A 26073-nucleotide genomic window follows, 5' to 3' on the forward strand; every position below is an offset into this window, starting at 1 on the left:
CTATCGAAAGAAAATATTATCATGATCGTCCATGGATAGCAACTTTCTTATTTTAAAAAGAACACTATATTTTATTGCATTTTCGAAATCTACATGAAAATCTACGTCTTTTGACACCACATTTCCCTATTCCTAGTATCAAAGGTTTTCAAGTTATTCAAGACAACTTTTTAAGGTTCGAAGTATTAAATTTGACCATTAATTTTAAAACACCCCGTAGAATGGCGATCAACATTTAATTCATTGGCATGTAGCATCACGTCAGTATTGTTGATTTTGGAAGACTTCTTAAAATTCAAGTCAACGGAGCCATAGGTACCTAGGGCGCTAAAGAAAAGCAGTCAAACGTCAAAAATGTTGAAAAATCTTGAAACTTGAAAACCTTTGATGCTAGGTACAGAGAAATGTTGTATCAAACGACGTAGATTTTCATGTAGACTTCGAAAATGCAATAAAATATAGGGTGTTCTATTTAAAATAAGAAAGTTGCTATCCACTTCCGGTACAGCTGGAAATGGGACCACACTATTTTCTTTCGATAGAGGATAAAAAACTATGTTAGTATGCAAATTTGCAGATTTAAATTATGAATGGGAGTATTTTAGGTAACGGTTTACGTGAAACAGCCTGTAATAACATGTATTTTATTATTCAAATTATTCAAAATCCAAAGTTTTATGTTATAAAAGTTACACCGACCTTCGTATTTAAAAGAATTGTTAATTATAGGTAGGCAATGCAATACCGGGATCACGGGATCTCGAAATACCGGGATCCCGCAGCTTTTTTGCGGGATTAATCCCGCACATAAATGGCGCGGGGTCCCGCGGGATTTGCGGGACTGAGGAATTTGTCGACCAAGGGGACGACTCTGTTTGCTTTGTTAATGAAACGCATAACGGAGAAATTATTTTTAAAATAATTGTTAAACTTTTTTCCTTAAAAATGTACTATGATTTTTGAGGCACTTTAGAAGTTCACCTTTTTGTGCTTTACAGGTAATTTTTTTGAGTTTTAAGTTAGGCTGACGGTACTTTTTTGTTGAATACTTATTGTGATAATTAGCGATTTATTTATAATGTGAATATTAGGTTCAAAGGAAGTCTACCAATTATTAAACACAGAACGTCTCTTTTTAAAAGATCTTTCAGTTATCAAATTGCCAATCTTCATAATAGTCTTCCGAGTTCGCTTACATCGCTTCACATGAAACCGTTTAAAAGAATATTCAAGCAAACATTAAACTGTCGCTCTAGGAGATAATGCCAAGTTTCGTTTGGTCCAGTTTTATTTTATTTACTCTTAATAGCATTTTTCTTTATTCCCACTGTGTGTTTCTGCATTGTTCTTCATACTTTTTCTTTCATCCTCTCACCAGGGCATATTATACGTAATTTACATTGTCTAAGTAAACGTTACAACTTGTCATCTTTTTCTTTTCTTTTTGGTTAGTTATGTTTTCGTGGTTAGGTGGAAGATCAGCAAGAGGAGCTGTCTCCCAATGCTGAACCTCGCCACTAGGTTTCTTTACCTTAATTAAAATTTTTGTTTTACATTTACTTTATATATTTATGCAAGGTAATGAAATAAAGGCATTTATTATTATTATTATTATTATTATTTTAATACAGAAGTTAACCGCACAAAATTGCTTATTTGCCAATTTATTTAAAATTTGGCGGGATCCCGCGGGATTAACATATAACGATCCCGCAAATACCGGAATTGAGATTTTGCTGCGGGATTGCATTCCCTAATTATAGGTAATCGGTAGTCTATAATAAAAGCTAATAACTGAAACCCTTTTACAATATTTCGAGGAATAATTTTCTGATTCATTTTCATTAGCATCACAGTGCTGTACATTGTTATAAAAAAGTATTTCAATGATATTATTAGCGCACACAATATTCGCTTTAGAACCTTCACAAACATGTCGTCAGATAATTCGCACGTCTATAATCATCACATGAACATGGTTTAATGAGGAGCTGTATCTAAATTATTTTACAATTCTTATCATTTGATATAGCCTACTTGCAAGTCTGTGGTATCACAGTAGATCCCACTACGATGAACAATAACGTCTTAAATACTTCTAAAGAGCAAGATTTAAATGAAGATAGTGTAAGCGTACAAAATGATTTGGAAAAGATTCGAGAGTGGTTAAAAAAACAACCCCACCTGAATGTCAGAGACGGTCAGTTTTTCCAAAGCGTCCAAGTTTCAGAAATTCTTATTACAGATGACGCATCGTTGTTAATATTTCTAAGAAGCTCAAAGTATAGTATCCAACGTACTAAAGAAAAACTCGACAATTACTACTCCATGATCACCTTACTTCCAGAGATCTTTGACGATCTAGACCCATTCGCGCCTGATATTCAAGCGCTTTTAAATGTCGGGTAAGTTACGAGTAGGTATATACTGTCTGCATCTTTTTAAATGGACCTCATCAGGGCATTTGAGAATTTAGACAACTTACGCATAGTTTGACTTTACTATAATATTCTTCAAACGCGAGATGCAATTTAAAGAATTATAATTTCATTTCATTGTGGAGCAAAGTCCAAGTCCACAATCTTGAGAGATTTTTAGAAACCTTAAGTCTGTTGAGAAGTTTCATCAACAAAATCTCTTTCGAAAGCTCTATAAACGTATTAGAAATTTTAAAAATCCTACTAAAAGTTGTCGCGGAAGAAATTTCTACTGGCGTGATGTTAGCTAAAGCATTACGATCTCTAGAATTGTGATCTAATTCTACTTGCGAAGTTACTTCTTCGCGTTAGATGCAAAAATGCTCGATAAATGAACTATTTACATACACTGCCAACAGAAAGTTACGTAGATATCCTTCTGGAATATGAGAACACACTTTTGAAGATTGAATATCAATCTCAATTTTAAAACATGAATAAACCCCTGCTGATTATAAAAAACTGCCATGAACTTTTATTCACGCGTCGCCTAATGACAATAGAAATCTTAATATAATTAGCAAGAGTTGAATAATGTTTAAAATTCACTTCAATATAGTGTGCAACACGATTAACCACAAAATTAAATTTGTATCTTTTATTATTGAAAAGCGGTAGATAAAAATCTATTCCTTGCTGACCTCTCAGTCAAGAATTCACAATTCTAGGGAAAGAGATGCAATTGCTTACTCCGTGACAGAATTTTCTTAGAATTGAAGTAGAATTTTCCTATTATTTCATATAGGGTTTTGATCTTTCTCACTTAGAAATGGGTTCTGAATCCAAAATTGGAAATATCTTACCTTATACCCTAAATTTCTTTTTATTATCCCGAATTTTACTTCAATTTGGACAATGATATTGATCAATTCATAATCCGATAGGAGATTCTTCGTACGGTGGTTTTTCGGGGTTTATTGCGCAAGTAAATCCAACTTTCTTTGGCAGCTTTAGCATCGTATTAACGGCTTTTATAATTTTTGACAAATTATTGTCTTTCTTATTCATAGAAAATGGAGAAACTGATTTTCTAAACAAAACCTTATTTAATCTAACTTTGATTCACGTTTTTTGAAAATCTGGCACAGCTATCGTTTAACCATTAGGTATCTTTACAGCGAAGTTTAAAATCCTTTGTTATTATAAAGTGCGGCAATTTTAACTTGAACGTTAATACTGGTATTCATTTTTCGCTCGAATATGCAAGTCATTTGAACTTATTTAAATGGCGAATGAAAAACGTTGCTTCCGAATTCTTTAAAAAAACGCCGGAATTATTAACTATTTTGACCGCAATTACGCCGCTAATTTTGTTCTTCTAAGCCATAAGTACTTATTACTTTGACTGTTAGACGATGAATGTGCCCTCCTACCATTCTTAATGACTTCGTCCCAAAAACAAAAGTGGCGATATCCAAATTCCTTATTGGTTAACCCTTCCTTTTTAACCAATCTGGAGCGGCTGTTAATTATTTAAAAAGCAAAACAATTATGCTGATCTAAGGACTGTAACGTTATACAGCAGGATGTAATTTAAGCCCTTATCCAGACTTCCTAACGCGCCTGACGATTAGATGCAATTAAAAGAACAAAGAAGCATTGAGACTTGAATGCTGTAGAAAAGTTAGACCTCAAAATTGCATGAAACATCTTTTATGAATTTCTAACGAGCAAAATTACAGGTTTTGCAAAAAAATATTAGAGTCTGCGATAAATAGTTCTCCGTACAACCACGGGAAACGCTGTAATCAGTGACAATTTAGCGCCATTTATGTTTCTGTTCTGTGAAGGTCTTATTCTGTGAAGTAAACGTCAAGTGTAATTTCTATGGCAATTATGGAATACGAATAATCAGCCTACTTAATTATAAATGTATTCCGGTACAAGGTCAATATAATTTCATTTTGTTTCCCTAATTTTTAAATTATATTGCAGGTATAATAAAAAATACTATAAGAAACGTAAGTCTCCACTGTGATAAAGAAACAGCAGGATTAGTGGGTTAACATACAAAATGAGTCACACGCATACGTTACGGTTCATGGTTGACCTTCGACCACCGACTAACAACACTGTAGAGTTCCACCACAATATCCTCCAGTTCTTCAGAAGGTTTTTTTGTTCCCTTTACACACAGTTTAGTAAACACCCTACATTGTACAAATTTGACAATATGCATGGTACTCTATCGCTGCAATCACTACATATTTTTTATTTTAAACCCCATAAAAAGTTAAAATAGGTTTTTTAGACCTATTCAAAAAAACATAACCGACTTTTAACAACGGGGTAGTTTTTAAGCACAATTACTAACATGCCGTTCAGTATGTTGATTGAACTATCTACGGCGGCGATATGCCAATACGTGGCATAATATACTTATAGACTCTCCTATGCCTTGGTCTGGTACATTTAAGGGTAGAAATTTACGTATGCGCAGTACCTCTCTGTGACAAGTCGTAATACTTTTTTCATTTATTTTTATTGAAGCACTATGGTACCACTGCCAAATACCTTTGGTAAATGTGGACCTAGAATTATTTTGTGCGGGTATGGTTATGATCCCGTTCTGGTACCGTACACCACCATTGTGAAAGCGTCTCTAATGATATACGATATTCTAATGGCCGAGGATCTGAATACTGTTGCATTCGGTGTTTACATGGTGATCGACTTAAAAAGGTTTTCACTAAAATATGCCTTACAATTAACTCCGACTATTGTGACTCAGCACCTCTACTGCATTGAAACAGGATACCCTCTGAGACTCAAAGGTATGCAGATCGAAAATTGCCCATCAGCTTTGGACGTTACAGTTAAAATAGTGAAAGCTTGTTTAAAGGGTAAAGTTAGCAACAGAGTACGTACAATTTACATATTAATTTACGAATTTTATGTATGGTTCCTTTTCAGTTGCATGTGTACAGGGAGGATAGCAATCTTCAAAAGGAAATTACCCTTGAAATGTTGCCCATCGAGTATGGTGGAACAAATGGATCAATTAAAGAGCTGGGAGGTTAGTATTCAACGTCAGGGAGCCCTTAGTTAGGTCCATGTTTCAGCAATTTGGAAAAAGAAAATGGAATCCTATAGAGACTGGTTTAGAGATAACGCTAAATACAAAACTAATGAAAATCTTCGTCCCGGCCCAGCGAAAAGCAGTGCCAGTGAGCTTGGAATCGACGGATCGTTTAGAAAATTAGCAGTTGATTAATTAAGTTTTCACAAATTGTACTTTTGACTATTGCCCTCAGAAAATCTCAACCAATCATATTAAATGCATATTACAGAAATCACCTAGCAACAGACAAATATCCTCGAGTATTCATGCACTGTGCAATACCCGCGGGTATTGCTTATGTGTAAATACAAAAATGAAACTTACCTACATAAATAATTCCAAATTGTATTAACGAAAATTACAATTTGTAAAATGGCAATTTGTAACTGAACCCATGCTTATTTTCGGTTTCATGATGCTATTTGAAAAACCATGTCTTTGAAAGGATCGAAACAAACATTATATTCTTCTTATCTTGCAAAATTTTTGTCGGGCAATAGTCATCCCGTATATCCCTCGTGCACGCCAAATAGCAGATCTGAGTATTTCGCTCGTGCACTACGTGCACTCGCGAAATATTCAGGTATTTGGCGTGCACTTGGGATATAATACTTGAGTATTTTGCATATACAGTGCGTTCGAGATAACAGTCACTTCAATATCTCTTTTATTTGGCGAGATACGAAACATTTTTCAAGTATAATTTTATATATGACATTACGATCTACCCGATGGCATATTGAAACTTCCGGTATCAGTTCCCGCCTGACTAGACAAATGCAATGCCTATGTCTTTTTAAGGGGGATCTCACACAGTTCAGTTATGAGCGTTTGCAGAGGTTTCATAGAAAAATTCCCCAGACTTTAGTTTCAATCACTTAGTGCTAAATGATACACCGATCTCTTCGCAAGGAAATTTGCGATGTTTCTATAGTAACACATTTTTCAAATTTATTTTATTGAACAGATCTGTAAAGAAATACGGCCGTGACAATCTTTCCACGAAACGTCTACCGTGTATGGATTGTATGAATTTTACTTGCTGTTGAGTAGCGCCACGCAATCCGAGTTTTAAAACTAAACTGGACGTATTAAGATCATTTTGTGGGAAGGAATATTTCATTTGTCAATTCTAAATCTTAGACTACTTGCAAAAGGATTAACAATTTTAGTTCAAAATGCGTCTTCATTTAATGATTTAAGTGCAAATCGACAACACTTCACTCCAGCCAAGGATAGTCTAGATAGTGCTCATAAAATTGAATTAAAAATAAAAATAATTAGCAGTTAGTGTAGTGTATTAAATGTAAAATAAATAAAATTATAAATTATAAAATTGTAACATACAATCAGAGCTGGGCAGTGGGCAGTATTCTACGTTGTAAATACTGTGGAGTATTCAGTTACTTTCGAGTACATATTCAAATACTTTGTAATTAAATAGGTACTTTTATGGAAGCAGTATTTGTATTCTCAACTAAAATACTTTAACATATATTTTTTAGTGTTCAAATACTTTACAAACAATCCGCATATTTCGCAAAGTATTCAATACTTCACCAACAATCCAATACTTTTCAAGTTAGTGAAATACTTTGAGAACTATTTAAATATATATATATTAAATGGAAAGTATTTAAATACTGTCAGAAGGATTTAAATATTATTCGACAAAAATTCCCCTTATGTGATGGTTTTGTCCGCCCGTCTGTCTGTTCCTCGTCTAATTGGAGAATGGAAAGAGACAGGGATGTCAAACCTTCACCAATCTATTTCTATGACTTTAAAGATCAATGCTATTGAATATGAGCTGAATTAAAAGTCTTATTTCCAAATCCGAGCCGAGTGTCAAAAAATTCCCCTATTAAGAATCGTACGCGATACTTCATATGTTGTTTAACGATCGCCATGAGTTTATAATTTCGTATTACTGTGTCTATCTGTCCGTGTGCATAATAACTTTGTTTAGAAACGTCAGATCGCTTTAAAAATTGGTACTCATGTTCGTAAGGGTATAAGAAAGGTCGCTATTGTTTCAGTTACGAAGTTCTAAAAATAGTGGATGCGTGAACATCTCGAGGATCATTTGGTATTCGACTGTATCGAATTTCGAGATGTGATGATAACGATATTGTTTCAAGCCCCTGCACCACGATATGATAAAACTAATATTTTTATAGATGCATACATACTGTTTAATCACCGTAATAGGCTACTAAATGTAATCACCCAAAATAACATCAAGTGATCAGGATGATGATGGATAATCTTTTTAATTTTTCAAGTATTTGAGTGAAGTATTTGAATACTTTTGACTATATTTGAGCACTTGTCAAAGTAATGAAACACTTTTTAAAGTATTCAAATAGGTACTTTTGATAGAATAAAAGCCGTTTAAATAAAATTGATGAATTATCAACTTCGGCATGACCTTTAGTTTTCAAACTAAGCGATGCAGGAATAACTCGATAGTACGAAGCTAATGCAGTACTCCCGAAGGCTGTTTATCTAGTCTTATCTAATCTCGCTTCATGTAGATATCGGTAGGTCTATGAAAGGCACTCGAACGAGTTTTGAGTATAATAAAGTTTAGTATATTTTTGGGGACGTTCACCTCGCCCCCATTAATTTTCTATTTATTTTTAAACCCAAAAAAGGCGACATAAATACCCAATAGAGCACAATTGGACCACAGTAGACAGAAAAGCTAACAGGGGGGAGGGGGCACATTTATATTGTAACCTTCACTTACTGTAGAAGAACGCGTAAATTCTTGTATCAGTTATTCCGAAAAGTCAAGTTATTGATGTTGGTGCGCATTAATTTCAGTATAATATTTTGAGATGAAATAGACATGTTCGTCAATTTATTCGGAAAGATAACATGAGAAAAGGTTTGCAAGGTAATATCCAAAGACGTTTAAACATATCAACGATCTTGTATATTAGTTTCGACGGGCACTCTAACGGCGCGGTGATCGGCAATGTCCGACTTGCGGTGGCACTCCTCACACCTCTGTTGTGTTAATTATTACTTTCAGAGTATTATACGTATTAATTATTGTGAACAATAAATGATTATTGGAAACTCGTGTGTTTTACATATTTTAAACAAAAGTTGCCTGAAATTTGCATACAGGGTGGGCCATTAGTGTGTAGGTGGAAGATTGTGGGTTTATCAACGCGGCTACAGCCTAAAAATATTTTCGCCGAATTTGCTATTGTTATACACTTTGATTTATATCAAAGTTGCATTTTTTTTAAATAGTTGTTGCAGATTTTGATTCCTTGGTCAATTTGTATGTATTATGAATGATATCTAAAATCCATCGTTTAGCCGCAATGGTGATTTTTTTAAAAAGTAGATGTGAAGTAACAATGCGATTAAAAGGCCAGGACTGCATGAAATGTACTACCATTCGCCGAATACGGTCAATGTTAAATTTTTTCGTGTTAAATAAAACCACTGCGTCAATGTTCAAAATTTCATCAATTGTAGGATTTGATTACCTTTCCAACGATATAAGCATGTCGGTATTTACCTACCTTTTACATATTATATTATATATTAGTATCCACCTAGCAGAATATTTATTGATTTAGTCATTCTTTAACGTTGAGGGAAAATGAGGTGAATCACCATCGTGGTGAAACCACATTTCTTTTATTATGTGCACCGAAACATTTTGAAGACCATCAAAAAGTACTTAAATATTTATTGTAAACAAGTAAAAAGCACTGTTTAAATCACTTTTCTCAAATTCCATTTTTCTAATAAACTTAACTAATCAACAATGCTAATGAACCAAACTGACAAATCAAATCCTACATTTGATGCAATGAAAAAAAACTTGGTAGTTCTATTTAACAAAATCAATTTAGCTTGTGATTCAGATTTGGAAAAGTGATTTTTAACACAAAACAGTGCAACTTTGAGCGTTAGTACATTTCATGATTACTAACACTGCAAAGTCACGGACTTAAAAGTTTTATGATAATTGTGATAACTATTCAATTTTTACTGGACATCTACTTTTAAAAAAATGACGAATTGCAGTTAAACGACTAATTTTAGATATCATGTATAATATTAAAATTGACCAAGGAATTGATATATGTTTAACAGCGAATACAATTTAAAAAATGCAACTTTTGATATAAATCAAACTGTATAACAATTGGAAATTCGGTGAAAATATTGTTAGGTTATCAACATGCCCCGATAATGAATTTTAAATATGTGCGTTAATAAACAAACCAACAACGTTCCACCCGTCTACAGTTAAACATACTGGATTTTGTTGAATTGGATTGTGCGCTTTATACGTGTCCTGAAGCCGTCTCTGCTCATGAAAATTTAAACTCAAGATGCATGATCGAACAGAACCGCGGCTTGTCGTGTTGCTTACGAGTGCATAAGGACAACCCACATATAAACCATATTATGCACTCCTCATGCCCCTGAGAAACTTCGGCCGACTGTAAGATCAGCCTTAAGGTCCTTGAAAAGAGTCGTCAATTTGCTGTACGACAACATCGATCTACCCGTGTAACCATAACAGACACCGCGCATCTTGATAGCACACGGCATGCTAGAGTTGATGAGATTTCTAAATATTGAATCACGCATTTCTCCTGTTTTATATATCAACCATAGTCACACTTTATGTTGTTGTAGAGCAAATTGTTTGCTCTTTTCCCAAGATCTTATAAAACATAGGCATTGCATTGGAGAAACCCTGGGAGAAACAAAAGGTGCATCGATTTCCGATTAAACCTGAAGTGATACCGGACATTTCAATATGCGATCGGATAGATCGTAATGTCACAACTCACATGTAATAGTATTTTACATTATTAGCCAGGTAAGTGAGTTTTTACTGGCGATAGGAGAAGTTGACTGGCTTACTAATTTACTAACTTGTAAAATTTTTACAGGTCAGCTGTCAGTTTTACAAGTCTGCTGTCAGTTTTACAAGTCAGTAGCGTTTAAACATGACGTTTACCCGTTTGCGTTTTGTCTTGTTAATCAACGTTTACAACTGAGTAACAAATAAAATTATATTTGAAGCATTTTAGTATTTTGCCATATAAAAGAGGTATAGTTGTGACCCTCTTATCTCGAATGCACTGTATATCATGTTTAAAGGACAGTAAGTTTTCGGGTTAGATTAAATTGTATTTTATATTACGTCGATTTATTCCACACAAAAATAAATTTGAGAGAACTGCAGATGTAGATGCTAGTTGTCTATTACTCCAGCCCAAAAGGGGAAATGAAAAAAACTTATGTAAAATGGAATCATATAAAGACTGGTTCCCACATTGGGGATTGCTACAAAACTAATGAAAAACTTCCTCCTGGTGTAACTAAAGGAGCGCTGGTGAGTTCGGAGTCAAATGGACCATTTAGGAAATTGGGGATTGATTAATTTCTCTATCCCTGCAATCCATACTTGTCAAACCGTTTTGGTGGAATGTTCAAAGGAGGTGTGTGCAGAGAAAATGATTTTCTTAGTGCGACAGCTTAAACTGTAGCTTCAGAGCACAAGCGTGCTGCCGATGGTAAAAAGAGCGTCAAACTTACAACAAGTTAAAAAGTAATCGTAAACGATTTACATCAAGCGCATTTCCACTTGCATTCATTTCCGACTTGTAAGATGCAATTTCTGTTAAAATCGTAAAAATCCGGCCACAAATATGAAAGATAGTGTTGCACATTTGCAATCCATTTTTGCCGTGCTACTTCAATTTCTGTTTATAAGAAGAATTTCATTTCAATGCTTTTCTAAATAAGAAAGTTGGAACTGCGCATGGGCAAACCTAAATTTTGAAATTAATTAATTAAATCCTTTATTCTAAGTGCCTATGTATCAAATTTCATTTAAATGCTTCCATAAATAAAAAAAGTTGATACTGCGCATGCGCAAAACTAAATTTTGAAACTGGCGTTTGATTTTCCTTTATTCCAAGCACCTATGTATCAAATTTCATTTAAATACTTCTATAATTAAAAAGTTTGCAATTCGGTTTATAAATGGCCGAGATGCGAAAAGGGCACTGTGAATTTTGAATCGATTCGACTCAACTTTTGGCATTGCGTATTATACGGCTAAAGGCCCGTGTAGCGCAGTTCAGTTAAAGCTGGACTGTGGTGCTAAGGGTCCCTGGTTCGAATCCGGGTTCGGGCATGGTTATTTGCAAATGTATAGTGGGTTGGGTTGGTAGAGCAGCCTTGGCTGAAACCCCGCACACTCAAAAATAAAGGCAAAATAGAATAGAATAGAAAGCTATGCCCATATTGAATTTCATGCAATTCTGTTCATAACTAACGCAGATGTAAAAGCGATCGGACATTATCGTTCACACGGATAGATAGATGGACATACAGACAAAGGAACAGACGGACAGACCAACAGACGGACGACAGACAGCAATACAAAATTATAAACGATCTCTAGGATCGTTAATAAACGGAAAAAGTGTAAAATTATGGAACATGCAAAACACGGTTTTTTGTTTTTTTTACAATAACTTTTTTAGCAATAAACGCAGGAAAAATTCCTTCCTTGGTGCAAGCCTCGACACCATAACGAACCAAATAGCGAACAAAGTAGAACAATAGCTCTTAAGATAAAGTACTAGTAGCGTCTCAACGAAAGAGCGGACGGACGGACGGACAAAGTGGCCACAATAGCGCATTTTTTTAAATTTTTATGGAAATGCGCTAAAAAGTACTGTGAGTAGTGTTAGTACTACTACCATAAAATTTACAACAGGAGCAGCTGTGTCTACGACGTCGTGGTCTGCACAGGTAATTACATTCACTTTGAACAAACGTAGCAAAATTACAGTTAAATAAGCACATCGTAAGCTCAACTAGAGGTGGGTAGAGGTGAATAATAGGGTAGTGTACACTATCCAAAGCGAAACAAAAAAAGGAAATATAGTAACAGTAAACCGGATAAACGCCACTAGTAATTTTCAAAATGGAAAAGAGAATACTACCGAAAGGAGGAACAAGGCAAACTAAGAGCTGCTCGTTCTGGTCTTGATAAGCTAAAGAAATAAAATAATTGAAATGGTAGATCATGAACAATACTTGATGTCACAATCGAGGGTAATTTAATAAATGATCTGTCAATGTTTAAATTTAAATCAATTTGTAGCAAAAAAGGAATCAATTCGTAGTCTGGAAATTATGAATATAGAAACAGACTTCCGCAGGAAACAACAAAGCTATAATTGTTAAATTACTATCCAACATTTGCATTGTATTGAAAATCATGTAATCAAACGTTAATATCAAGGAGTCATCAAAAATAAAAAGATTACCTTTGAAACTTTCGTCGTAACGGCATTTTGAGCTCAGAAGGACGCTTTTTTTGCCTTATCTGTAACTATTAGAAACACCAATAAACAAACAAGAGAGATAGTGAATAACGTGGCACATAAATTAATGCGGGAGCAATGTCTAACATCTGACACCCGGGTACTCGTATACTAAAACCGTAATTAACATTAATAAGAATCAATAATTCGAACGATTTCACACTACTAAAAGCCAAATTTTGATTGACAACGAATCGTCCGTACAAATCGGATGTATAAAAGCATAAACGTAACGTTAACTTAAAAAAAACTAGGAACTATAGGCTATGTAGACGGAGTTTAAACGTTTAGATGGCGCAGGAATGAAAGCTAAAAGAGTGAATCTTAGTGTGAACTGAAATTTCATGTAGAATCCAAAAATGCAATTTAAAATAACGAAGTTACTATCTACTTCCGGTATTTCCGAAAGTGCGGCCCTTTTTAAAATACTTTACTTCAGAGTAACTCCCAAGTAGAAGTTTTCCAAAAACTTACCTATTTCACTTTTCCAGAAACGTTTAACTAAAACTCCCAAAAAACACCCTGTATAGTTACAAGGACACATGGGTATGGGCGAGCAATTATTTTGTAATTGAGTAGTTTCATTTTGGTGGTTCCTTCCAATTTAGGGTCTGAAGTTGAAATCCATTGTCGATGCGCGCCTTTCGAATTTTGGTCATTCAAGGTATTAAGGATAGTTTTTATTTGACGGGTATTTCATTTAAATTTCTTTGTTGTGTCTATCTTTATGCTGTCATTCGCTGTTTTTTGTGTTTTGCACTGTGTAGTGTGTACAGAGACTTGCTATAACTAGACTGCGCTTAACGTATCTAAGGTGTTGTCGACACAGTATGCAACACACAATGCACCGCGGGGCAAAAATCGCTGAGATGATATGCAATATAATGAAATAAGCTGTTATTTTAGATGTTCCGTTCATTAATCAATGGATCAGAGCCATTCGAAGAGAAAAATTTACTGCCAACATAGTGCATTTGCGGGGAATGAAGCCGATTTTAGAAAGGTACCTACGAAGGTGTTAAACAATAATGCAATACCGAGCGTTTTCGACTTTCCCATTCACTTAAAATAATGTAGAACTATTTATTATTCGACATCCTTTACCAGCAAGACAACGGCAGTACCTATTTGCCTATTAGGTATAGACGTAACTAAGTTCTTACTGGTACTAAGTATATTTCAGGTTTTGTTACAAGAAAAATAGCTAAGTCTGTTAAATGTTCCATCAGAGAGTCATTCAAAGCTTTTAACTAGAAAAAATCGTGGAGGATTGTTGCACGTATCAAGCGATGCATTAAAAATTTGCCAAATTGCTGAAAATGTGTTCAGGTTTTATATTCAATCCACACCACACCGCGTTGTAAACAAAACGGTTATCGGCAGTCTCAAAAAAATAAATAACAGTTACAGCCCATTTGGGTTTTTGGATAGGCATATATTGAATCAAAATCCGCTAAATAATCATATCTTACTACTTACATCTTTAGTTTTAAGAGTATATTTTCCCATACGTGTTCACCACCAAAATACACATATAAATCAAATTAGGACTAGAGTAAGGCAGTTATATACCAATTTAGTTCAAATAAAATACCAATAAATTCGATTAAAACAGTTAACAGCTATATGTTATCTTTTTTTGCTACTAAAATTTAGAATAAACATGGCTAAAGCAAGCTGCAGAACGTACGTTTGCCCCGCGATGAACAGTTGGTTGCCTATCCTATCTTGACAACAGGCGTTTATAGTAAAATCTACGTTACGCGCGGTCTAGTTATAACAAGTCTCTGAGTGTGTAGGATTCGACTGAGTAGATTGACAATAAGTCCACGTGCATATGAATGAGTGAAGTTGTTTGATTTACGGAAAAATACTTGCGTTCAAATTGGGTTTCAATCGAGATACGTAAAGTAGTGGTGTAATAGAGAAAAATTGGAGAATATTCTGACTGAAACTTTCGAAGAGTCAAGATAGAAAAAGGACTTCACCTGTAAATTAGCGTCGGGTGATTTTATTTTTGTGCGACACTTAAATAGAGGAGTGTCAATTTGTTTTTGAACAATTCGTACAGGTACCTTGGTAGAGTGAAGTATAAAAAAACCTTGCCGCCGAGTGATTGTTATTATGCGAACCCGAATTCATTTCAAATGCCTTAATCCAAACAACAACGTCCCAACTGGCATTGTTTACACAGCAATTCTATGAAAATTGAAACCTTATATTAAAATAAAACGACTTCATTCTGACTTTTTTGTAAATATCTATGAAATATGTTATTAATCATTCACCTGCGAGTACAAGATAGATTTGTAATGTTCTTCAAATTTAAAACTTTTCCCTATCCAACGGTGTAAGTATATCTCATCAGCATAATATATCGATAATATTACGTAAAGTCATTAAATAAAGTCGTGTTCTTATTAAATGCTAAAATATACGATAATAAGCACAGGATTTGCATAGGTACTTATTCTAAAAGAAATACCGACAATGAGTATCACACGGATGCACGATTTAATATATATATTCGAATTACAATTCCTTCTTAGCACATGATCGTCGCCTACGTTGCATTCAATACGATGGATAATAACGCTTTGAACATTTGTAAAGAAGAAGATCTAAATGAAGTTGCTGAGAGCATACAAAATGATTTGAGATTGATTCGTAATTGGTTAAAGAAACAACCCCATTTAAATGTCCGAGACGGTAAATCTTCTCAAACTGTCAATGTTTCAGAAATGCGTCACTTTGTTACAGATGACAAATCGCTTCTAATATTTCTAAGAAGCTCGAAATACAGTATTCAACGTACTAAAGAAAAACTCGACAACTACTACTCAATGTTCACCTTGCTCCCCGAGATTTTTGAAGATCGCGATCCATTCTCGGCAGATATTCAAGCACTTTTAAGTATTGGGTAAGTTATGAAGCATGCTGTAGCACCCAACCATTTCTATTAGTTCTATGGTTCCACTGCCAAATACACTCGTAGTCCAGTCAAATAAGAAAAAATAAAAACATTAATTGGTAAAGATCTGAATTTTGGTAAACATGTTCATTAGTGTTCCCCATTGGACATACTAAAAGTCCCCGTCAAAATCTGTTGCGCTCGAGGCACCATCTTGGAAAAAAGGAGCACTTGTTCAGTTTCTTGCCTATATATCGGCAACAATTATTGACACGGAAAAATAGCTCAGATAAAAAATATAGTTTATTAAATTGCCCATAAAAAAGCACATTAACATTTTTTTGTATGTCCAAAACTTTAGCTATAATCCGACATCGAATAGGGAATCAAGTATCCTGAGCTCTCGAAACAGGCGCGCAGATATTTTTTTACAACTTTTTACAAATCATTAAATTTATTGAAAATTGTGCCAGTATTTCTTATATATGAGAAGTCGTCGCACTCAAGCTTGGTATGAGACACGTTTAAAGGTTTCTCATAAAACTCTCTCTCTCTCTCTCTCAATAGAACTTTCATCTTCAATGTGAGCAGTTAAGCACTGAGTGTGGACTGGAAGCCTTCAGTGACCGAACAGGGTCAAGGAAATCGTGGACTCTCCTTCAACTCCACAGTTCGGGAGATTTTTCATATCCACAAACCTTCTGAACTTGCTGATTAATACGAAACGTGTGTTGCTGCGCCGCTGCAGCCGTAGGGGGTAACAGTGCGGTTAGATTCGGCTGACCCTTGTATGCGTATTTTCTGCAGGTCTGATAACGATGTCGGTTTAAATATCTCTCACTAGCAGGCACGTTGTATGCAGAGAACGGCGTTCTCCAGCTTCAGAAATCATTTCGTGGCCCCAACAATTTTAATCATTTTCGCTTACCTTTTTGAAAAAAAACATGATGTCGTATCATGAAACATTATGTCATTACTAGAATGCTTTATCGCAAGACGATTCTGTTCATTTTTTGGTGCTTTTACAGCTTTCGGTGTAGCCATAAAAAAGACGGCCTCCTTCCTATAACTACGATGCGGGGCCTAAACGCTTTCTGACGCATTCAACGTGAGATTACAGCTAAAGTATGGGAGATACAAAAAAATGTAAATACTCTTTTTTATAGGGAATTTAGTAAACTATATTTTTCATGTAAACTATTTCTTCGTATCAGTAATAGTTGCCGAGACATGGGCAAAAAACTGGAAAAGTGTACCGTTTTTCCAAGATGGCGTCTCGAGCGCAACAGATTTTGACAGGGACTGTTAGTATGTTCAATAGAAAGTCCCAATAAATTACGACCCCAACGTTGTAACGTACACCACTATTATAAAAGCCTCTCTAATGATTTTTGATATTTTGTTGATCGAGGACCTCAATACTGCTGCGTTCGGTGTTTACGTGGTGTCTGACTTGGGAAAGTGTTCGGTGAAGTATGTTTTACAGTTTACACCAAATTCGATTACTAAGCACATTTACTGCATTGAAACTGGGTACCCTCTGCGACTCAAAGGTGTACAGATCGAAAATTGCCCATCGGCTATGGAACTCGTGCTTTCAATGGTGAACGCATGTTTAAACGGTAAAATTAGCAAAAGAGTACGTGCAGTTTACAAAATAGATTACGACTTTTATGCAGGGTTTCTTTTCAGTTACATGTCTACAAGGCCAATAGTAATTTAAAAGGTCTGCAAAAGGAGATTCCCATTGAACTGATGCCGATAGAGTATGGTGGGAATAATGGATCCATTAAAGAGCTAGGGGGTTGGTAATCAATTTTAAGGCATAATTTAAGTAGATATTGCAGCTATTTGGAAAAAGAAAGTGGAATCCTACAGAGACTGGTTTCTAGACAACGCTAAATACAAGACGATGGAAGACCTCCGTCTTGGCCCACCCAAAACTAGTGCAGATGAGCTTGGACTCGATGGATCGTTTAGGAAATTGGATATTGATTAGTTACATTGTTGCCAATTGTGCATTTGGGTGTTTTTCAAATAAAGCATGTTTAAGAATGCAGCAAGTTTTCTAGTCCTGCTAGATTATATTCAAATTTGTAGTATTTATTCTCAAGAAATCTAGGGTAAGAATTGAAATCGACTGCGAGTCCGGACGGTGTTAAATGATCAAATAATGAATGTAAGAAAATATTCATATCTGAAGCAATAGGTTATTTTATTACCATTTAAGGTGAAATGAAAAAAGCCCTAGTTTGTTTTCTAGCACCAAGACTGTTTCAAATTTAATTAATAAATAATTTATTAATTATAATAAATTTAATTAATTAATAATTAATTTCTCTAAACGGAGTATGTAAAGTTGTCTAACTTCTTTCGAAAGATAGCAAGTTGAAGTAGAAAGAGAAGAATTACTTTGTCTCATTCTACTACACTTATCTTTGTTGTCTCTTCATTTACCTTTCAATGGAATTTAATTATAAATGCGAGGACTACTGAAACTTGCCTAATGAGGTTTTTCTATTGATATTATTAAATGCACATTTTGTTCATTTACTGCATATGACATGTGAGTACTGGGAATTGAAATTAAAATTTGCCTTTTTAATGTTTATTCAAAGGAGTTTGATTTATTCTTATGGGAATTTTTGGGAAGAAAAAAATCCTCTTTATGTGATGGTTTTGTCTGTTCGTCTGTCCTCGTCTAACTCCAGAACGAAAAAGGATGCCAAACCTTGACCAATCACATTTCTACTAGTTCTCTTCAATATGAGCCGAATTAAAAGTCGGGTTTCTTGAATATAGATGCGATTCTTCGCATGTTGTATGTCGTGCGGGATCAATTCCTTATAATTTAAACCTGACAATTTTAGAATCACTAAAGAAAGGTAAGAACTTTCAATGCAAATTACCATAAAAATTGCCGACAAATGTATTCGGCTCATACGCACAATTTTGGGTAGTTTGTAGGATGTAATTTTACATTTCTTTATTATGATGACTAATGAAACATGGAAACGATGATATATAACTGTAAATGCAATAAATTCTTAGCAAAAATCTTAAAAAAGTATTCATTCTCAAATAATCGCAGCAATAATTATAACACAATATCACAGAAATATGAGCGCACCTAGATTAGGGTCGGTCGATTTATTAGATACGTTTTATACACGTATTCCGTATGCGAAATTTAAACGTATTCAGTACACGCATATACATCGTATATACGTAAATGGGAATAATACACGCAATAATATTCTACAAGAATATAGCAATATCCACCGGACATTTATGCGTACTATATAGTAGTATATGATTACGTTTTTTAAACGTAGGGTTTTGGTCTACTATAAACACGTTATATACGAAACTGTGTTGCTTGGGGGGTGCAAACTTAGGAAGTGATAAGCAGTTTCAACCCGAACCCGAATATCACCGAATATCTACAAGAAACAGGGTTCACGGGTCTTGAGCCAGAAGACATAAAAAACCCTAGGCCTACAATGGGCGCCGACCCAAGATGTTCAAAGTAGATCTACTCCCGGAGGTACACACCTACCAAACGAAGGATTCTATCCCAAATTCCAAGATTATATGACCCACAAGACTGCCTAGTCCCCATAATAATGCGGGCCAAACTGTTCACTCGAGAATATTTGGACAGAAGCCATCGAGTGGGACGAAAAACTTCCAGCCTAGTTAATGGATAACTGGACTGCCTTCCAACCCCAACTTGGGAATCATTCACATGAGAAGCGGCGGTTAAATCCAACAAATTCCTCGTGAATTTGATCATCGTAGACAGTACGTTGACCTTTGGCACATTATCGACAGTATTGTGCCAAATTGAGGTACAGTTCAAGATGTCAAGGCCATCATTTACGTCGTTAGAACCTTTCTGTGTGAATTATCGGTGATTTAAACTGATTCGCGTAAAACTTCATACGTGGTAATGAACGTTTAACTAATAATTTAGATATGCTTCGTAGTATGAAGGACTCCATTATTGTAGTTTGTTGACTTATATGTAGAATTAATTTAAAAAAGACAAACTATGTTTTTTAAACAGTTTTCTCTGGGCTATCGATATGCTTATTTAGATATACTTGTCATATTGTTTGAGAAAATAAATGTAATTATCTGTCCAGCAGTGATATTTTTTTAAGTATAGCTAGAAATTAGGTTTTTTTTTTCATTTTAGGGGATTGCAAGTATTTGTTAAGATTTCATTATTTAATCTTCACAAATGTTTACAATTTAAATTAACTTTTTCGATTCTTTGTCAAAGTTGTAAAAAAAGGGAGTAAACGGATTATTTGAAAAGCAAGCTAACATTGAGGTTAAGTAATCTCTCTAAGTATACTGTACATTTCTAAATATTCAGCTGTTTGAATTAGCATTTTTCCATATTTTGGTTATGAATTTTTAATTATTAATGAGATCATCAGTCAAAGAACTGACCCCTTTCTATCTGAGCAACCCTGGGAAGTAAAAGTACGGAAGGTAGGTAGCATTATTCTTTAATACTTGGTGTGCCTATAAAAAATATTCATATACTTGTCATGTAGTCGGATACCCCAAATCCTCAACGATATTATTGGTATCTAAAATCTTTGAATATGAATATAAAAATCTCTAACTTATTCTTTTTGCGAACTAAACAAACAATTTTGGATACGGAACGGTTCAGTCTGTGTGAGAAATCCCATGCCATTACGTATTCCCCATGCCTCTGCGTAACGAAGTTTACCGCACTGGTGTCTAACTGTTGCTATTTACTAACATCATTAGCATACAGTGAACTTGATTTTAATCATTAATGTAAGCATTCTATTAAATGAAAAGCACACCAGCATGGTAGGTATTGTGACTATGTAGATCCCATTACAGCATCTTAATAGTTAATTGTATTCTAATGACCGATGAGTATAACATACCATGCAAACGCCTCTTAGTAGAACGAAATACGATGGATAATTTAAATGAAATGAAGTGCTGCAAGGTCGAAGATTTGAAAGAAGATCGCGAAGCCATACACGGTGACCTGAAGATGATTAGAGATTGGTTGAAGAAACAACCTCATCTAAATGTCCGAGACGGTAAATAAATTTTCTTACTGCATATGTCCCAAAATGTCGTTTCAGATGATGAATCTCTCCTAATATTCTTGAGAAGCTCAAAGTATAGCATTCAGCGTACTAAAGAAAAGATCGAGAACTACTACTCAATGTACTCATTACTGCCGGACCTTTTTAATGACCGCGATCCATTCTCACCTGAGATTCAAGCGCTATTAAGTGTCGGGTAAGTTGTAAAACTACCATGAGTACTACCTACTGACTATTAATAAAGTACTATGGTTCCATTACCAAATCCCATCGGCCACTGCGGACCCAGGATTGTTCTCATAGTGTACGACGATTATGATCCCGAAGTTATACCCTACACAGCTGTTATAAAATCATGTCTAATGATTTTTGATATTTTGATGATTGAGGATCTTAACACTGCGGTTTCCGGTGTGTACATACTGTGTGATTTGGGGAGGTGTCCATTAAAATACGTCCTACAATTTTCTCCGACTTACGTAACTAAGCACGTCTACTGCATGGAGACTGGATATCCTCTGCGACTCAAAGGTATACAAGTGGAGAATTGTCCAACAGCTTTAGAAGTTACAATTGCCATCGCCAAAGCTTGCTTGCGTGGTAAAATACGCGATCGGGTATGTTAACTTGCGAATTTGACCACCTCAAAAATATAAAACCGGACCGTTTTTAGTTACACGTTTATAGCGATAATAAGGATTTGCAGAAGGTCATTCCACTTGAGCTAATGCCAATAGAGTATGGGGGAAAAAATGGATCAGTTCGCGAACTGGGACGTAGGTAATCAATTTCTATTCAAATGTTAATTATAGTCTTTAGCTATTTGGAAAAGCAAAGTCGAATCCTATAGCAACTGGTTTCGGGATTGCGCTAAATATAAAACGAATGAAGATCTCCGCCCTGGAAAACCTAGAACCACCTGCAGTGAGCTTGGGATTGAGGGATCGTTTAGGAAATTAGTTGTCGATTGATTTAAAATTATAGGAGTTACTAGAAAACTATCTATGTAGGGAATTATTATTTTAATGCACTAAAAAAACTATTAATAGTATATTATATACTGAGGGACTAAAGTGTGTGTTTTAATCCCAAGGGTGCAGATTGTTGCCCGAAACGTAGTTGAGGGCAACAAGCAACCAAGAGATTAGGACGCACTTTAGTCCTGTGGTATATACGCTATTTTTTGTACTCCGGTAATCAGCTACGGCAATTTCAATGTTAAAGTGCAAATTAGAAAGTAAAAATTTGATTGATTGTAGGAATGATTGTTGTATTTTAAGCGCCTATGTATCAAATTTAATTTAAATGCTTCCATAAATAAAAAAGTTGGCACTGCTCATGCGCAAAACCAAATTTTGAAACTGACGTTAGATTTTCCTTTATTCCAAGTGTCTATGTATCAAATTTCATTTCAATGCTTCCATAAATAAGATAGCTAGCACTGCGCATGCGCAAAACCAAATTTTGACACTGGTGTTAGACTTTCCTTTATTCCAAGTGTCTATGTATCAAATTTCATTTCAATGCTTCCATAAATAAGATAGCTAGCACTGCGCATGCGCAAAACCAAATTTTGACACTGGTGTTAGACTTTCCTTTATTCCAAGTGCCTATGTATCAAATTTCATTTAAATACTTCCATAAATAATAAAAGTTTGCAATTCGAGATGCGAAAAGGGCACTGAGAATTTTGGATCGATTCGACTCAACTTTTGGAATTTCGTATTATATGACTAAAGCTATGCCCATATTGAATTTCATGCAATTCAGTTCAGAACTAACGGAGATGTCAAAGCGATCGGACATTTCTAAACAAAGTTATCGTTCACACGGACAGATAGAGGGACAGACAGACAAAGGAACAGACGAACAGACCAACAGACAGACGACAGACAGCTATACAAAATTATAAACGATCTCTAAGATCGTTAATAAACGGCAAAAGTGTATAATTATGGAACATGTAAAAAACGGTTAGTTGGTTTTTTTACAACTTTTTTAGCAATAAACGCAGAAAAAATTTCTTCCTTGGTGCAAGCCTCGACACCATAACGAACCAAAAAGCGAAAAAAGTAGAACAATAGCTCTTAAGATAAAGAACTAGTAGCGTCTCAACAAACGAGCGGACGGACGGACGGATAAAGTGGCCACAATAGCGCATTTTTTTTATTTTTGTGGAAATGAATGTGAACTTAGTTGATGCCGCTGCTATAAAATTCGGTTGACCCGTGGATGCGCCTAAACAAATATGTGCAATATTGATAACAATTTACATTCAACGCTCTATTTCCCAAAAAATCCGATTTCCTAATCATTTCACCTGATATAAATGATAACGAGGGAACTATTGGCCCTAAACCGTTTCTCTAAATCTTAAATTAAAGCTAACTACTCTATAACTATAACTTTATTTCTCATGACTTTCCTTGTAGAATGAGTATTTTAGACGGTATTTTGTGACTCATCTCAAGTATTATCACCAAGAGCAATATTCCGCATCAAGATTTCCAGTTTAAAATTTGGATTCGTCATTTGTTAAGTTTGGCCACAATCGCAAACAAGATATAGGTACTTGTCCAAATATTTTTGAAAAAAACTGCAAGGACGAATTTCTTTTATTAGCGCCCTAGATCGCAATTCTCTTGATTTTGCGTTAAGGTGCAAGTTAGTGGTGCTAAATGAATGGTGCCATAATGAAACGAGATTCATATCAGACAATGGGTGCGTTCACCAGACCCAACTGTTTGCAAACCGTTTGCGCTTTTTATATAAGCATATTTACTGAACGCATTGCTAATTGTCAAACTGTTTGCAAGCGGTCGCCATTTTTTTAATCATAATTAAAACTCGCTGAAAATCACAAACATGTTGATCGGGCATGCGCATTTGTCATAAGCGCGCAATTTGCCTGGTAACCACACGTCAAATTTAATTAGAGTGAATTTTGAGAAAACCGTTTTGTATTCTTTTTGTACATTTCAATAAAAATATGGCAACCTTTCTACAGTTTAAATACATCCTGCTATACGAGATGAATTGAATTGTCCTATAGAAAATCAAAATTGGAGTATTAAATGCCTATTCACTGGATCCTTGATTAAATATTTTTTATCCATAAATTGTACCTGCTTTATGAGAAGTTTTTATTTACAGATTGTTACATTTAATAAATTTAATAAACTCACCACATAAGTATAGTCATTTTAAGGAAAGAGTTAAGATTTGTATAGGTGAAAAACGTATAGTTATAGCAAAGAGTAACCATTCTTTGGTTATAGCAATTATGGTTACTCTTTGGTTATAGCACAGATATACGACGTATAATCTGTGGTTATAGTGTTGCAAGGCAGGGTTTGATGGCCAGCAATCTACTAGAAGACGAGCAAATCGTTCGTGCCGTTTTGGAGCCTTCATAAACCGCATATGAAGGGGTCAGTACAAGTCCAAATGAAATCGAGAGCACTCAGCCAGTATCAGTTATAGGTTATAGAGATACTTGTGTTAATTATTAGTATACGAATAATGTACCCTAATTAGATTCGAAGAGAAGTTTGGTGTGGAACGATTTCACACAGTTATTCACAAAGTTATTACTCGCCGAGTATTTCAAATTTGACATTCGTCAAAGGGAGGCTGAAGTAATACTGTTAAAATATCTTCTTTTCTTGTCTGACAACTTTGTCGTGGGCAGTGTACGTTCGCAGTTTCTTGCGTTTTTACAGATTAACAGGATCATTTATTGATAGGAAAAAGCTATATCAAACGACACAAAAAGTAAAAATGACTTCCATAAGAAAAAACAAAGCTGATGATGGTTAATCGGAGACGAAACGTCAGACTAAAAATTTAAAACTAGCATCTTGTATATGGAAAAAAGTGGTCACAAATATGGGCCGTTTATTTTGAAATATCTTTTTAAATAACTTAGGTAACAAATAAAAACGATTTTGTAAAATGTCATTTTTTTCTGGATATCTCCGAAAGTAGTCGGAATTTTTTCAGTTTCAAAACGACATTTTGTTAAGTATCAAACTACTCAACTTTGCCAACCTCTATTTCTTACAGTTCCCGAGATCCCCATGGTGGCCCTCGAATTTGAATAAGCCTCCATACATGGAATGCTCCCTTCTTTATTCACAATTAAATGATACGATTTATCTCTTACAACTTTAAAGCGCATTGTGTGCAATATGCAATTATCCAATTTTTGGTCGTGATGTACGTACGTACTAGTAATTTACTCCAATTTCGCGCATAAACCTATATGCCGATGGTTTAAACAAATATGCATGCCTTACAAAATTACAAACATGTTTGTGATTTTCAGCGAGTTTAAATTGCGATTCAAAAAATGGCGTCCGCTTGCAAACAGTTTAACAACTAGCAACGCGTTCAGTTATTCAGTAAACGTACTTATCTAAAAAGCGCAAACGGTTTGCAAACAGTTGGTTCTGGCAAACGCACCCTATCGTTCACCTGCGCCTAAACAGTTTGTGTTTGCAAACGTAATCAAAGCGCAAACACGTTTGGTTCTGGTGAACGCACCCAGGATAGTTATCCGTACGTGTTGCCATAGAATCCAAATAAATGAGTTCCAGTAAATTAGGAAGCAATTTTTTTATGTTAAGACTCTATTTGCACGTTATGTAAATCCTCATATTCAAAATCAATGCAGACTGTTTGCCGAATTGTTAAATACCATCGTTTAAATTAGAAAGTAGTGCATTCAAAATTCATCGACATGAATAATTGCCGTTTATGATAAAATTGACTCACCCTTAGTTTTGTTAATGGAAACTTTTGAGGAATTTTGAAAACCATTCCCCCAAGAAACACACTTCACTTCGCGTTCACTACTTGCTAAACTATATTTCTTGAGAAGAATGATTAACGTAAACTTGTACCGATCAAAACGCGCTTATCTACATTTCCAGTTGCAGGTGTACATTCAAATTGGAACGAATGGGGCCGAACGAGCGTTCGCGCTCATGCGTGTACTGATGTTTGTTGACAAGCCAGTGAATCATCGAGCAAATTATGCACCTGTGGTCTTATAATACTATAAAATTGTGGGTTGAAATGGGGCAACCCAAAATGTGATGGACCAAAGGTAGACGTCGGCTGG

General features: G+C 35.0%; 2 protein-coding genes across 3 annotated transcripts; both read left to right on the top strand.

The window, feature by feature from the left end:
* The first annotated feature begins 2058 nt into the window (after window positions 1–2058).
* On the top strand, window positions 2059–17854 carry LOC116171115 (retinol-binding protein pinta-like). 2 transcript variants are annotated; one of them, XM_031487799.1, is made up of 6 exons: window positions 2279–2405; window positions 15479–15638; window positions 15690–15838; window positions 17252–17479; window positions 17533–17644; window positions 17688–17854. In XM_031487799.1, exons 2-6 carry the CDS (start codon window positions 15482–15484, stop codon window positions 17837–17839), a joined length of 798 nt encoding a protein of 265 aa, XP_031343659.1. In that variant the 5' UTR covers window positions 2279–2405; window positions 15479–15481; the 3' UTR covers window positions 17840–17854. The 2 variants fall into 2 exon arrangements, with proteins under 2 accessions (XP_031343658.1, XP_031343659.1); XM_031487798.1 differs by lacking the exons at window positions 15479–15638; window positions 15690–15838; window positions 17252–17479; window positions 17533–17644; window positions 17688–17854 and adding exons at window positions 2059–2200; window positions 4968–5337; window positions 5391–5493; window positions 5540–6067 and having other exon boundaries at window positions 2246–2405.
* Window positions 17855–20755: 2901 nt separating this feature from the next.
* Window positions 20756–22279, top strand: LOC116171108 (retinol-binding protein pinta-like). Its single transcript, XM_031487787.1, has 5 exons — window positions 20756–20939; window positions 20985–21144; window positions 21193–21565; window positions 21622–21724; window positions 21768–22279. The coding sequence occupies exons 1-5, from the start codon at window positions 20756–20758 to the stop codon at window positions 21917–21919; spliced, it is 972 nt and encodes a 323-aa protein (XP_031343647.1). The 3' UTR covers window positions 21920–22279.
* The last annotated feature ends 3794 nt before the right edge of the window (window positions 22280–26073 follow it).

Source organism: Photinus pyralis, unplaced genomic scaffold (assembly GCF_008802855.1).
Source record: "Photinus pyralis isolate 1611_PpyrPB1 unplaced genomic scaffold, Ppyr1.3 Ppyr1.4_LG5, whole genome shotgun sequence".
NCBI lineage: Eukaryota > Metazoa > Arthropoda > Insecta > Coleoptera > Lampyridae > Photinus > Photinus pyralis.